Source organism: Ovis aries, chromosome 6, assembly GCF_016772045.2.
Source record: "Ovis aries strain OAR_USU_Benz2616 breed Rambouillet chromosome 6, ARS-UI_Ramb_v3.0, whole genome shotgun sequence".
NCBI lineage: Eukaryota > Metazoa > Chordata > Mammalia > Artiodactyla > Bovidae > Ovis > Ovis aries.
This window is the reverse complement of record NC_056059.1, coordinates 24,590,481-24,606,680: the sequence shown is the minus strand read 5'-3', so window position 1 is coordinate 24,606,680 and position 16,200 is coordinate 24,590,481. Positions and strand designations below refer to the sequence as shown.

General features: G+C 38.7%; 1 protein-coding gene across 2 annotated transcripts in view; it reads right to left on the bottom strand.

Moving 5' to 3' along the window:
• EMCN (endomucin) overlaps positions 1-16,200 on the bottom strand; it is a 133,769-nt gene that overhangs the window by 59,129 nt on the left and 58,440 nt on the right. For both annotated transcript variants that reach the window (XM_004009670.6, XM_012179619.5), the window contains exon 3: positions 3,563-3,673. In XM_004009670.6, coding sequence (XP_004009719.1) covers positions 3,563-3,673 — 111 coding nt within the window. The remainder of the gene's footprint in view (positions 1-3,562; positions 3,674-16,200) is intronic.

Below are 16,200 nucleotides of genomic sequence, written 5' to 3'. Positions count from 1 at the left end.
ATATTGTTTAAAGAACTTGGATTCTTTTTGCATCTTTTTGTGTGCTTTATTAACAATTCACATATGGTTAGGTAAAGTGTCTTCTGTTTGTGTTTAATTATTTTCTATTTCTGTCTTTGTTGATGGTTATATACTTAGAAATAAATATATTTGTTTTGAAAATTGATAGTAGATTGCTGCTGCTGCTCAGTCGCTTCAGTCGTGTCTGACTCTGTGACCCTATAGACGGCAGCTCACCAGGCTCCCCTGTCCCTGGGATTCCCCAGGCAAGAGTACTGGGGTGGGGTGCCATTGCCTTCTCCAGATGGTAGATTATTACGGTATAAAACAAGAAAATGTTCAAAATGCATATCACGAGCTTTTAAAAATTTTTAAACATACAGCCCAACTGAAATCACATTTTACAAACCTTCACCACAATTTCTTCTTTCTTTTGAACCATGGAAATGGCTTTGTGTGGCTAAAGTCAGAAACAAAATGACGCCACTTTTCCATCTCATTAGCACTTTCACACTGGCAGTAATATTTCAAAATCTGATATCTTTGCTCAAGCACCAGATGTAATTGTACTAATGAAAAATTTTCTATTTTGATGCTTAGTGGGCTTGTCTAAAGCACGAAAACTAACAAGTGATCTTTTCACATAATGCTAGAATAAATGAATTATTTAAATCATGTGTGCATCACATTAAAAGCACACAAGTTGCCTTCCCCTCCCTGTCCTGCTGTGTCTGGCCTGCTGGCTCATATGTGCCATGTTTCCCAGATGTGCTCTGATGCCAGACTCCACAGTGTGAATATTCAGAGATTGAGATCAGAAGGTTTGGGGGTCCCTTAGTCCTTTTGCTCCCTTGTCTGGAAACTGATCCCATCATATGTCCATTTTAGAGAGTCGGCTGCCGTCTATGGGGTCACACAGAGTTGGACACGACTGAAGTGACTTAGCAAGCAAGAACCCACTAGAGCCCCTCCAGATGATGTGCTAGGTATCACTGACTAGCCTTCCTTAGTTCAGTTCTGCTCATGTGACTATCTGACCTACGACAAAAAACCTAAGGAGCTAGCAGCATGGAATAAAGAAAAGAACACAGGGCAAGGAATCAGATATGCTAAGTTGCTAATTCTGGTATCCACTAGCCCTACTGATGGAAACAGTCTTTCTTGATGATTCACTTTCAGTTACCTCATTAGAACACTAATTATAAAAGGCTATACTTCAGGAACAGGCAGATGAAAGATGCACAGGGCAAGGTACGGGGAAAGGACGTGATACTTCCATGTCTTCTCCTGTGAACAAATGTTCACATGTTCACCAGCTCAGAAGTTTTTCCATTTAGATATTTAATTTCTCAGAGAAGTGTTTTCTAGTCTAGAGTACAAATATTGCATTTCTAGTGTTAAATTTACTCTTAAATATTTTATTCTTTCTGAAGCTACTATGAATGGAATTATTTCCTGTGGTATAGAATATAGTATGAATGGTATAGAATATTCTTTATTAGTTCTGGTAGATTTATTGTGAAATCTTCAGGTTTTCTATATAGATAATGATGTAGTTTGCTGAGAAAAACACTTTTATTTCTTCCTTTCCAATCTGGATGAAAGTTTCTATCTCTATCTATTTATAATCTTACTGTAGTATAAAGAACCTCCGGTTATAATTTTGAATGATACTGGTGAGAGTAGACATCTTTGTTGTGTTTCAGATTTTAAGAGAAAATATTTAGTCTTTCATTATTAAGTAAAACATTTACTGTATATTTTTCATAGATATCCTTGATCAGTTTAAGGAAGTTTTACTTATTTCTAATTAATTGAGAGTTTTAATTGAGTGGGAATCTTATTTTGTCAAATGCTTTTTATGCATTTGTTGATTCTACTAAGATGGTATATTACATTAATTGATTTTCAATCTTAAACCAACTTTGCATTCCTAAGTGAATCCTATTTGTTCATGTTTTTATCTCTTTTCATATGTTACTGATTTTTTCTAATATTGTATTGTGTCTATGTTCATGAAGGATATTGGTCTATAGTTTTGTTTGCATTTTCTTTTCATTCTTTTCTATTTTTGGTGTTATGGTAATACTGGCCTCAGATAATTATTGGTGCAAAGTTTCCCTTATGTCACAAAAACAGCTTGAGAAAAATTAGTATTACTTCTGAGAATATTTTTATAGAATTCAGAATTTTTGCCATTCTGCTTGGAACTTTCTTTATTTAAATTTTTAATGCAGAATCTTAAATTGTTTTAGGTCTTTTCAGTCTTCCTAACTTCTTGAATCAGTTTTAACAATTTGTTCCTTTCTAATTTTTTTCCTATTTCATCAAAGTTGTCTGATGCTTTGGCCAATCTTACTTTTTTGTGTAGGTGATATCATAGATTACCACTCAGGCTTGAACTGATCCTCGTTGGCATCCACTTATTTGTAGCTATGGAGGGATAGAGTGTCACTATACAAAGCAAAGTTGCCAAATCGTTGTCCTATTTGTAGAGATTAGGAGAGAACACAGGCTTTCCTGGTGGTTCAGTGGTAAGGAACCCGCCTGCCAGTGCAACAGATGTGGGTTTGACCCCTAGGTCAGGATTATTCCCTGAAGAAGGAAATGGCAAACTTCTCCAGTATTCTTGCCTGGGAAATCCCATGGAGAGAGGAACCTGATTGGCCACAGTCCATGGGGGTCACAAAAGAGTTGGACACCACTTAGCAACTAAACAACAGCATGACAGCAAGGGGAGAATATAAGTGAGACAAGTTTCTTTTGTAAGTGTGGGCTGGAAAACTTTCTGAGTTTTGTTCTATCCAATATACTAGTTTAACATTTCACTGCAGTGAAAAAGTTGACTTAAAGCTCAACATTCAGAAAACTAAGGTCATGGCATCCAATCCAATCACTTCATGGCAAATAGATGGGGAAACAAGTGGAAACAGTGGCAGACTTTATTTTTTTAAGCTCCAAAATCACTGCAGATGGTGATTGCAGACATTAAATTAAGAGACATTTACTCCTTGGAAGGAAAGTTATGACCAACCTAGATAGCATATTAAAAAAAAGAGACATTACTTTGTCCACAAAGGTCCGTCTAGTCAAGGCTATGGTTTTCCCAGTAGTCATGTATGGATGTGAGAGTTGGACTATAAAGAAAGCTGAGTGCCAAAGAATTGATGCTTTTGAACTGTGGTGTTGGAGAAGACTCTTGAGAGTCCCTTGGACTGCAAGGAGATCCAACCAGTCCATCCTAAAGGAGATCAGTCCTGGGTGTTCATTGGAAGGACTGATGTTGAAGCTGAAACTCCAGTACTTTGGCCACTTGATGTGAAGAGCTGACTCATTGGAAAAGACCCTGATGCTGGGAAAGATTGAGGGCAGGAGGAGAAGGGGACAGCAGAGGATGAGATGGTTGGATGGCATCACTGACTCAATGGACATGGGTTTGGGTGGACTCTGTGGGCTGGTGATGGACAGGGAGGCCTGGCGTGTTGTGGTTCATGGAGTCACAAAGAGTCGGACATGACTGAGCAACAGAACTGAACATTTCAGCACAGATTCTTGTACTTACTCTTGGAGTCAGAGCTTTGTGATGTGGAAACAGCACTTGAAAGTGATTGGCTCATCACTGTTGCTTCTGTAGTACTCAGCTTGGTCTCCGTGATGTTTTTGGTGCTAGTTCCTAATTATGAAAAAAGGATGAGTAGTCATCAGGGGTGTAATCAATACTAGACTGTATCATTAATATTAATATAAACATCCAGTTACAGCTTGAAGATTAGCTACTTAAAGCCTTCTGATCAAGGTATAGAAATTCAGTCTTTTGATATCTACCTTTTGGTGAGTCAGTTAATTACATTTTTTAAAGTGAAGGGAGATTAGACTCTCCTATTTGTCTGATACAGGTTATTTCATTTGATCACAAGTAATTTTATGAATTAAGTAGTAACTATGATCATAGCTGTGAAAAGAAGAGAGGCGAAAAGCAAAGGAGAAAAGGAAAGATATAAGCATCTGAATGCAGAGTTCCAAAGAATAGCAAGAAGAGATAAGAAAGCCTTCTTCAGTGATCAATGCAAAGAAATAGAGGAAAACAACAGAATGGGAAAGACTAGAGATCTCTTCAAGAAAATTAGAGATACCAAGGGAACATTTCATGCAAAGATGGGCTCGATAAAAGACAGAAATGGTCTGGACCTAACAGAAGCAGAAGATATTAAGAAGAGGTGGCAAGAATACACAGAAGAACTGTACAAAAAGATCTTCACAACCCAGATTATCATGATGATGTGATCACTAATCTAGAGCCAGACATCTTGGAATGTGAAGTCAAGTGGGCCTTAGAAAGCATCACTACAAACAAAGCTAGTGGAGGTGATGGAATTCCAGTTGAGCTCTTCAACTCCTGAAAGATGATGCTGTGAAAGTGCTGCACTCAATATGCCAGCACATTTGGAAAACTCAGCAGTGGCCACAGCACTGGAAAAGGTCAGTTTTCATTCCAATCCCAAAGAAAGACAATGCCAAAGAATGCTCAAACTACCGCACAATTGCACTCATCTCACATGCTAGTAAAGTAATGCTCAAAATTCTCCAAGCCAGGCTGCAGCAATACGTGAACCGTGAACTCCCTGATGTTCAAGCTGGTTTTAGAAAAGGTAGAGGAACCAGAGGTCAAATTGCCAACATCTGCTGGATCATGGAAAAAGCAAGAGAGTTCCAGAAAAACATCTATTTCTGCTCTATTGACTATGCCAAAGACTTTGGCTGTGTGGATCACAATAAACTGTGGAAAATTCTGAAAGAGATGGGAATACCAGACCACCTGAGCTGCCTCTTGAGAAATCTGTATGCAGGTCAGGAAGCAACAGTCAGAACTGGACATGGAACAACAGACTGGTTCCAAATAGGAAAAGGAGTACATCAAGGCTGTATATTGTCACCCTGTTTATTTAACTTCTATGCAGAGTACATCATGAGAAACGCTGGACTGGAAGAAACACAAGCTGGAATCAAGATTGCCGGGGGAAATATCAATAACCTCAGATATGCAGATGACACCACCCTTATGGCAGAAAGTGAAAAGGAACTAAAAAGCCTCTTGATGAAAGTGAAAGAGGAGAGTGAAAAAGTTAGCTGAAAGTTCAACATTCAGAAAACAAAGATCATGACATCCGGTCCCATCACTTCATGGGAAAGAGATGGGGAAACAGTAGGAACAGTGTGAGACTTTATTTTTTTGGGCTCCAAAATCACTGCAGATGGTGATTGCAGCCATGAAATTAAAAGACGCTTACTCCTTGGAAGAAAAGTTATGACCAACCTAGATAGCATATTCAAAAGCAGAGACATTACTTTGCCAACTAAGGTCCATCTAGCCAAGGCTTTGGTTTTTCCTGTGGTCATGTATGGATGTGAGAGTTGGACTGTGAAGAAGGCTGAGCACCGAAGAATTGATGCTTTTGAAACTGTGGTGTTGAAGAAGACTCTTGAGAGTCCCTTGGACTACAAGGATATCCAACCAGTCCATTGTGAAGGAGATCAGCCCTGGGATTTCTTTGGAAGGAATGATGCTGAAGCTGAAGCTCCGGTACTTTGGCCACCTCATGAGAAGAGTTGACTCATTGGAAAAGACTCTGATGCTGGGAGGGATTGGGGGCAGGAAGAGAAGGGGACGACAGAGTATGAGACGGCTGGATGGCATCACGGACTCGATGGATGTGAGTCTGAGTGAACTCTGGGAGATGGTGATGGACAGGGAGGCCTGGCGTGCTGTGATTCATGGGGTCGCAAAGAGTCGGACACGACTGAGTGACTGAAGTGAACTGATGATCATAATTTTATGTATGACTCAGAAAAGTTATAGAATTTCCCCATGGTCACATAACAGGAGCAAGCCAAATTTTTCCTGATGTGAAACTAGTTCTCAGCTACCCTAGAAATGGGTGGTAAGGTAGTAGTAGTAGTTGAAAATGGTACCATGGTTCTCATGCTGCCTAGGAGAGAATTTTCAGGTGGATTGGGTAGCTAGGAGGAAAGAGATGATAGGAAGTGAATAGAATAAACTTTTTAATTATATTTAGTTCATTTTGGGGAGTGGGGGAAGGAAATTTAACAACAAAGAAACAAAGAAAAATAAGCTGAGTTTTCAAAAATAGCATTGGGATATTTTAAATCATCTATATTTGCACTAATATTATAAAACAAAATGATCAATGACCTCCAGGCTTTTCAAAGTCCAGCACAGGACTAGTGTTAGTGTTAGCTGGATATGGTGTTGGCTGGAGATGCAGTTTAATAGATTTTTATCACAAAGAGGTCTGGAAGCCTGAATTGTGGGTACCTTCCAGAAGCGCCAATCAGGTTTCATTCTGTGGTATTAAGCATCTACAGTGTACAGCAAATTCTTAGGACACATGAGAGATTCATGCTGGAGAAGCTGATAGTTTGTAGAAAGACCTTACAGATGATGGGTAACTGTGTCTTCTGACAAAAAAGGCTTTAGGAATTGATATGTCAAAGAAAGTGAAAAAATTTGAACATAGGCTAAGAATTAATGCTGAATATGAGAAAGAATGAGTGAAAATGGGCACAAACTTCAGGAGAATCTTGAAGTATTAAATTGAGAGGGAAATATTTGAAGAAGTAAAGAAATGTCTTATTCCTACAGCAGGAAAGCAGAAATTGATCTTTGCAATAGCGTGGAAGTAGAAAGGTACAGAAACTCAATACTTGAGGATGGAGGGACATGGGGATAAAGATTCTGCTTTTCACTGGAACTACAAGAAAAGATGCTTGAAAAACATCAGGACAGGAGTTCTTCATAAATCTTCAGAGATTTCTTCTCCTAAGCTAAAATTGGAAACCATGAAAAAGCTATCTTAATGGCCTAAAAAATTCTCTAATATGAAGCAGATTCAATAGTCTTGGTGATGGAGGGAAAAAGAATATGTAGCTAAGAAAGATGAGAGGGGCTACCAGTTTATAAAAATACAAAGAGAAGAGCAGAAAATGGAATAGCTGGGCTACAATGCCAAAAATTTTACTTGAGAGAATTACCACTATATCTACTACTGTGGGCAAGAAAAAAAAAAAGAAAAGAATCCCTTAGAAGAAATGGAGTAGCCCTCATAGTCAACAAAAGAATCTGAAATTCAGTACTTGGGTGCAATCTCAAACACAACAGCATGATCTCAGTTCATTTCCAAGGCAAAACATTCAACATCACAGTAATCAAAGTCTATTCACCAATCACTAATGCCAAAGAAGCTGAAATTGAATGGTTCTATGAAAACCTACAAGACTGTCTAGAACTAACACCAGAAAAAGATGTCCCTTTCATCACAGGGGATCAGAATGCAAGAGTAGGAAGTCAAGAGATAACCTGTAATAACAGGCAAGTTTGGCCTTGGAGTACAAAATGAAGCAGAGCAAAGGCTAGCAGAGTTTTGCCAAGAGAACACACTGGTCACAGCAAACACCCTCTTCCAACAACACAAGAGATGACTCTACACATGGACATCACCAGAAGGTCAACATCGAAATCAGACTGATTATATTCTTTGCAGCCAAAGATGAAGAAGCTCTATACAGTCAGCAAAAACAAGACCTGGAGCTGACAGTGGCTCAGATCATGAGCTCCTTATTGCCAAATTCAGACTTAAGATGAAGAAAGTAGGGAAAGCCATTCATGTTTGATCTAATCAAATCCCTTACAATTATACAATGAAAGTGAAAAATAGATTCAAGGGATTAAACCTGGTAGATAGAGTGCCTGAAGAACTATGGACAGAGGTTCATAACATTGTACAGGAGGTAGTGACCATAACCATCTCCAAGAAAAAGAAATGCAAGAAGGCAAAGTGGTTGTCTGAGGAGGCCTTATGAATAGCTGAGGAAAGAAGACAGTGAAAAGCAAAGGAGAAAGGGAAAGATATACTCAACTGAATGCAGATTTCTAGGGAAAAGCAAGGAGAGATAAGGCCTTCATAAACGAATAATGCAAAGAAATAGAGGAAAACAATAGAATGGGAAAGACTAGAGATCTCTTCAAGAAAATTGGAGATATGAAAGGAACAATCATGTGTGGATGGACATGAATAAGGAAAGAAATGATATGGACCTAACAGAAGCAGAATAGATTAATAGGTGGCAAGAACACAAAGGAACTATACAAAAAAGATCTTAATGACCCAGATAACCATGATGGTGTGATCACTCACCTAGAGCCAGACATCCTGGAGTCTGAAGTCAAATGGGTCTTAGGAAGCATCACTATAAACAAAGCTAGTGGAGGTGATGGAATTCTAGCTGAGCTATTTCAAATCCTAAAAGATGATGCTATTAAAGTGCTGCACTCAATACGTCAGCAAATTTGGAAAGCTCAGCAGTGGCCATAGGACTAGGAAAGGTCCGTTTTCATTCCAATCCCAAAGTAGGGAAATTCCAAAGAATGTCTAAACTACTATACAACTGAACTCATTTCTTATGCTAGCAAATTCATGCTCAAGCTAGGCTTCGACAGTATGAGAACCAAGAACTTCCAAATGTACAAGTTGGGTTTACTAAGAGGAGAGGATTCAGAGATCAAATTGCCAACATCTGCTGGATCGTGGAGATGGAGAAAGCAAGGGAATTCCAGAAAAACAGCTACTTCTACTTCATTGACTATGATAAAGCCTTTTGACTGTGTCTGTCACAACAAACTGGAAAACTCTTAAAGAGATGGGAATACCAGACCACCTTATCCGTCTCCTGAGAAACCTGTATGAAGTCAAGAAGCAACAGTTAGAACCAGACATGGAACAACAAACTGGTTCCAAATTGGGAAAGGAATAGATCAAGGTTGCATATTGTCACCCTGCTTATTTAACTTATATACAGAGTACATCATTAGAAATGCCAGGCTGGATGAATCACAAGCTGGAGTCAAGACTTCTGGGAGAAATACCAATAACCTCAGATATGCATATGATATAACTCTAATGACAGAAAACAAGGAGAAGCTAAAGGACCCCTTGATGAAAGGGAGGGAGGAGAATGAAAAAAACCGGCTTAAAACTCAGCTTTCAAAAAGGAAGAACATAGCCTCTGGTCCCACCACTTCATGGCAAATAGAAGGGGGAAAAGTGGAAGCAGTGACAGATTTCATTTTCTTGGGTTCCAAAACCCATGCAATTTTAAAAATGCTTGCTTCTTGGAAGGAAAACTATAGCAAACCTAGACAGAATATTAAAAAGCAAAGACATCACTTTGACGACAAAGATCCATATAGTGAAAGCTATGGTTTTCCCAGTAGTCATGTACGACTGTGAAAGTTGGACCGTAAAGAAGACCAAGAGTCAATAAACTGATGTTTTTGAATTGTGGTACCGGAGAAGATTCTCGAGAGTCCCTTGGACAGCACGATCAAACCAGTTAATCCTAAATGAAATCAACCCTGAATATTCACTGGAGAACTGTTGCTGAAGCTTAAGCTCCAAACTTTGGCCACCTGATGCGAAGAGCCATCTTATTGGAAAAGATCTTGATGTTGGGAAAGGTTGAGGGGAGGAAGGGAAGGGGACGACAGAGGATGAGATGGTTAGATGGCATTATTGTCTCAATGCACATGAGTTTGAGCAAACTCAAGGAGATAGTGCAGGACAGAGGAGCCTGGCGTGCTGCATTCCGTGGGGTTACAAAGAGTCAGAGATGACTTAGCAACGGAACAACAACAACAATAGGTGGGATGCATGGAAGACAAAATATAAAAAATTTTTATACAATAATTAATTAGGGATAAAGAGAATCCAATATAACAGATACTTGAGAAAGTCTTATCAGTACTAGAGGGTAAGCGTAGAAAAGAGACTTTGACTCCAACCAGAGTCTTATGTTAGACCACTGACTAGAACTAAGTAGAATGAGTGTGAGGAATATGGGCTGTTTTATAATGTGTGTTGGTATCAATGTGAGATTAATTTTGTATGTTTTGGGAGATTAAATCTGGTGGAGTAAACAATAAATGTGGACATTAATTATATTAGGAATTTAGGATGTGTTTATAGCAGACTGACTTCAGAGAGAGGATTTATCAAGTTAACGTGCAGGGAAGGGGATTAAGCAGCTTTATTCCTTTGAAATTACATAATTTGACTTACAGTATCCAATGCACATAACAAAATCTTTGGTGTGGTCATAATGTCTTCAGAAATAGAATATGGGATCAGTGAATTTTTGACAGTTAACATTTATTGAAACATATGTTATAGAATACTAGTACTCTGGTATGTTTCATTTATGTTAAAAAATACTTCCATAGTCAAACTACTAGGAGCTGCATAAATTTTTTTAAAAAACATCAAATGAATGTCTTTGGATTACCAAGAATTTTTATAAATGTTATTGTACACTGTAAAACCCTAAGATGGTAACATGTCCTCCAGTACCCACACCAAAGGAAGAGGAACTCAGATAATGAAACCAGACTCTGACGGGTCCCCAAAGATTCCAGAGAAGCACAGAATGGTGGCAAGGAAGCAATGTATAAAGCTTCCAGGGGAATACAGGAAGAGGAGAATGTCTATTTTTATGTAAATATTATATTTCCTTTTTCTTGTCTATATTATTTAGAGGCTGGACTAAGGGAGGCATTAAGGGTCTATTGGAATGGTGTGCTTAGCACATCTCTTGCCAAACCATCAAGTACCACCTAGAGTAGCCCTAGAAAAGTAGACTGAGCAGATAGCTCAGCGCTCCCTGTTGCTTAGGGCTGGCCTCATGGGGTGTTTATGTGTCTCCAGATCTCTCTAGTCTCTAATCCAATTTCCCAAGGTAAGTGCTTATAGGAACTTGAGACTGATCCTAGGTCAGGAATAAACTTATATCTGTACTTAGAGTGGCTTTTTGCATTGTATGCTTCCTTGGTGGCTTAGATGGTAAAGAATCCTCCCTCCTGTAATGAGGGAGACTTAGATTGGATCCCTGGGTTGGGAAGATCCCCTGGAGGAGGGCATGGCAACCCACTCCAATACTCTTGCCTGGAGAATTCCATGGAGAGGGGAGCCTGGCGGGCTATATAGTCCGTGGGGTCGCAAAGAGTCGGACACAACTGAGTGACTAAGCACACACAGCACACCACCCAAATCAAATGGGCTGAGACATTTGGTGACCTTGGAGCAATGTCGTAATTTTCTAATCTCTTTGTTCTTTCTTAGAGACCGCTGATAAATGGATGTTGACTTTCTATTTCCTTAAACCCTATTTTAACAGTGTTTTTTAGAGCCATATCAAATACTGATAGGAGTTTCTTCTTTATTTTTTCATATCTATTGATCTTATTTACTCATAAGGTGTTACATATGAAAAGTCAGCAATCATATTTGTGAGGACATTAAAAATTTCTCAACACTTGAGCTGCCCCTTTTGAAAACTCTAATTCATGATTATCAATGAGGTCATTCCCAGGTCAGGTGATGGGTGAAAAAGAGTTGCTTTGCTTTCCAGTTGTAGAACACATTCATTTTTTATTTTACTATAAATAGAATTTAAGTAAACAAAATAATGACTACCTCAGTAAATTTTTACTGTACCACTAAAGCCTGAAGGCCTCTGTAGGGAAGCCTTGCAGGCTGCCTTTGATGCTAAGAGAGAGAAACAGCCAGCAGTCCACTCTGAACTTACCACCACTACACGGCTTCAAACTCAGCAGCTCAACTTCTATTTGTTTGATATATTCACGTTTTGGACTTTCTCAAAAGATTTTATGAGGAAATGTTTCTGCTAATTACAAACAATTTTAGACAACTATTGCCTTAGTAAAGAGGGTCCTAAAATCAGACCTTGTCTGTCCACACTAAAAGTAAGATGAACAAGATTAGAGTAGGCAGAAATAATAAGATCTTTCATCATTATGAAATTGATATGCTAATACTATTTCTACACAATGCCCAGGGATATCACCTTTTACTTGGACTTATTTGTCCTTTTAGAAACACAATTCTAATAAGTTTGTTGTGTGTATTTATGTATGTGTATACATGTTATCCACTTAAAGAAGCAACCTAAAATAAATAACCATTCATAGCAGGTTGGCAATCTCACCCAAATGGAAAAGAATCCTATAAGCATGGAAAGAATCAGAACATGTACGAAAACAGAAAAGAAAGGTAAAAAGTTGTAAAATTGTGTGACTATTTTGTGTTGTAAGAAAAGTATGCTATATAAGCAGTTAATACCTGAAAGGCTCATTATTTAATATCCAAGTGTAATAGCTGAGGTTAAAATAATAATACTTATTCATCATATAATATTTGATTATGAATTAGTTCAATGGAGAAAAAAATTTGAAATTAAAAGTCTAACTTTCAAATTGCAAATTGTTATTATGAATTTGCACTTTTGTGTTAAGTCATTTAACCTCTCTGAAACTCATTCTATTTAAATAATAATTTTAAAATAATCTTTAAAAATGATAATACAACCTAAGGTGTGAACAAGATGATGGATTAGGAAGATCCTGAGCTCACCTCTGTCTACATGTATAGTGAAATTACAACTATTTATAGAGACACTATCTCTGAATGACTAGTATAAGAGATTTTCCACAACTAAAGATATTAAGTGGAGATAAGTAATTTACATTGTAAAGAACTCAAGGTAATGATAATGAAGATGGTCAATGAACTTGGGAGAAGAATGACAAGCTCAATGAACTTGGGAGTGAATCACATGAGAAGTTTAATAAAGAGCTGGAAAATATAGTGAAGAATCAAACAGAGCTGATACTTCTCTAAACAAGCTATATAGATGGTCCATGAGCATCTAAGATACTCAACATTATCAGTCCTTAGGAAAGTGTGAATCAAGGCCTCAGTGAGGTAGCATTTCACTCTCACTAGAACGGGTATGACAAAAAAGAGAGACACCAGTATTGGCTAGAAAATGAAGAACTGATACCCTTATTCATTCCTGGTAGGACTTAATATAAGGCAGCTGCTCTGGAAAGCAGTTCCTCAGAGTTATACATAGTGTTACCATGTGACTCCACAATTACACGTCAAGCTGTTCATTGTTGACCTGAAACAAATGGGCTGCCAGATATTTCTCCAGCAAAGATGCATTTATTTGGGATCAGAAGAGAGCTGCAATTCAGAGTCTGTGACCATGGTGAGCCACGTGCAAGTTACCGCACAGCAAGGAAGAAACAGTTTTACAGAGGGGAAAGAGAAGTGGGAATGGCTATAGTAAACAAAAGTGTATGGCTTTTCATTGAGTCATTGCCAGGAAAGAAGAGGGTCATTCTTCCTATTGGGCTCTGCTATTGACCCAGAGGAGGGCCCTCTTCTGGCCCATCAACTCTATTTAAAATATTCAAGTTTTGTTTATTAAATTTGGACAATACCCGAGAAATGAAAACACATGATCACACATAAACATGTACATAAATGTTCTTAGCATCATTATTTACAATACGTTAAAATGTAGAAACAGCCCAAATGTCCATCAACTAATAAATAAGGAAAATGTGATCTGTTTACACAATGGATCTAATTAGTCATAAAAACGTATGAACTACAGACACATGTTATAGCATGGATGAACCGAAGAACATTATACTAAGTGAAAGAAGCCAGACACAAAAGATCACGTGCTACATGATTCCATTTATATGAAATTTCTAGAATAGGTAAATCTGTAAAAGTAGAAAGTAGGGCAATGGTTGCCAGGGACTAAAGGAAGGGTGGAATGGGGTGTGACTGTGATAGATATAGAGGTTTTTTTTAGGGGTGATGAAAATGTTCCAGGCGATTACACAAGCTTATAAATATACTAAAACTCACTGAATGGAATACTGAATATTATGGTATATGAATGATAAAAGAAAATTGGTGGCAAAACAAATGGCCATTACTCACCATCACCTTCAGCTCTGAGGGTTACTAGAGACGGTGTTAACACATGAGGCATTTGTGTGGGTTCCTTGTTGGAAGTTCTTAATTTGATAAGATAGATGACATTATTATTAGTTACAATTTCATCTCACTGGTCAAGGAGTACATAAAAGTAAGTCTAATTTGAAGGTGAAAATCTTCCTATAGATACTGGGTAAAATTTGTATAGTTCTTCTGTGTATTCTTGCCACCTCTTCTTAGTATCTGCTGCTTCTGTTAGGTCCATACCATATCTGTCCTTTATTGAGCCCATCTTTGCATGAAATGTTCCCTTGGTATGTCTAATTTTCTTGAAGAAATCTCTAGTCTTTCCCATTCTATTATTTTCCTCTATTTCTTTGCATTGATCACTAAGGAAGGCTTTCTTATCTCTCCTTGCTATTCTTTGGAACTCTGTACTCAAATGGATATATCTTTCATTTTCTCCTTTGCCTATCACTTCTCTTCCTTACAAAGCTATTTGTAAGGCCTCTTCAGACAACCATTTTGCCTTTTTACACTTCTTTTTCTTTGGGGTGGCTTGATCCCTGCCTCCTGTACAATGTCACGAACCTCTGTCCATAGTTCTTCAGGCACTCTGTCTATCAGATCTAATCCCTTGAATCTATTTCTCACTTACACTATATAATCATAAGAAATTTTATTTATGTCATACCTGAATGGTCCAGTGGTTTTCCCTACTTTCTTCAGTTTAAGTCTGAATTTGGCAATAAGGAGTTCATGATCTGAGCCTCAGTCAACTCCTGGTCTTGTTTTTGCTGACTGTATAGAGCTTCTCCATCTTTGGCGGCAAAGAATATAATCAGTCTGATTTCAGTGTTGATCGTCTGGTGATGTCCATGTGTAGAGTCTTCTCCTGTGTTGTTGGAAGAGGGTGTTTGCTCTGACCAGTGCATTCTCTTGGCAAAACTCTATTATCCTTTGCCCTGCTTCATTCTGTACTCCAAGGCCAAATTTGCCTGTTACTCCAGCTATTTTTTTACTTCCTACTTTGGCATTCCAGTCCCCTATAATGAAAAGGACATTTTTGGGGGGGTGTTAGTTCTAGAAGTTCTTGTAGGTCTGCATAGAACCGTTCAACTTTAGCTTCTTCAGCATTACTGGTCAGAGCATGGACTCAGATTACTGTGATATTGAATGGTTTGCCTTGGAAACGAACAGAGATCATTCTGTCGTTTTTGAGGTTGCATCCAAGTACTGCATTTCAGACTCTTTTGTTGATTATGAGGGCTACTCCAGTTCTTTTAAGGGATTCTTGCCCACAGTGGTAGATAAAATGGTCATTTGAGTTAAATTCACCTATTCCAGCCCATTTTAGTTCACTGATTCCTAAAACGTTGATGCTCACTCTTGCTATCTCCTGTTTGACCACTTCCAATTTGCTTTTATCTATCATTCCAAATTCCTATGCAATATTGCTCTTTAAAGCATTGAACTTTATTTCCATCACCAGTCACATCCACAACTGTGTGTTGTTTTTTGCTTTGGCTCTCTTTTCATTCTTTCTGGAGTTATTTCTCCACTAATCTCCAGTCGCATATTGGGCACCTACCAACCTGGGGAGTTTATCATTCAGTGTCCTATCTTTTTGCCTTTTCATACTGTTCATGAGGTTCTCAAGGCAAGAATACTGAAGTGGCTTGCCATTCCCTTCTCCAGTGGATCACGTTTTGTCAGAACTTTCCACCATGAGCTGTCCATCTTTGGTAGCCCTACATGGCATGGCTCATAGTTTCACTGAGTTAGGCAAGGCTATGGCCCATGTAATCAGATTGATTAGTTTTCTGTGATTGTGGTTTTCAGTCTGCCTGCCCTTTGATGGAGAAGGATAGGCTTATGGAAGCTTCCTGAAGGGAGAGACTGAGTGTGGGGGAAACTGGGTCTTGTTCTGATGGGTGGGGCCATGCTCAATAAATCTTTAATCAAATTTTCTGTTGATGGGTGGGCTGTGTTCCCTCCCTGTTATTTACCTTGGGCCAAACTATGGTGGAGGTAATGAAGATAATGGAGACCTCCTTCAAAAGGTTCCATCAATGCATTGCTACAGTCAGTGCCCCCAGCCAGCACTGACCCACGTCTCCACTGGAGACTCCTGGAAACCCATGGGGAAGTCTGGGTCAGTCTCTTGTAGGGTCACTGCTCCTTTCTCCTGGGTCCTGGTGCACGCAAGGTTTGTGCCCTCCAAGAATCTGTTTCCCAGTCTTGTGTAAGTTCTGGCAGTTCTATGGTGGAGTTAATGGTGGCCTTCTTCAAGAGGGCTTATGCCCTACCCAGG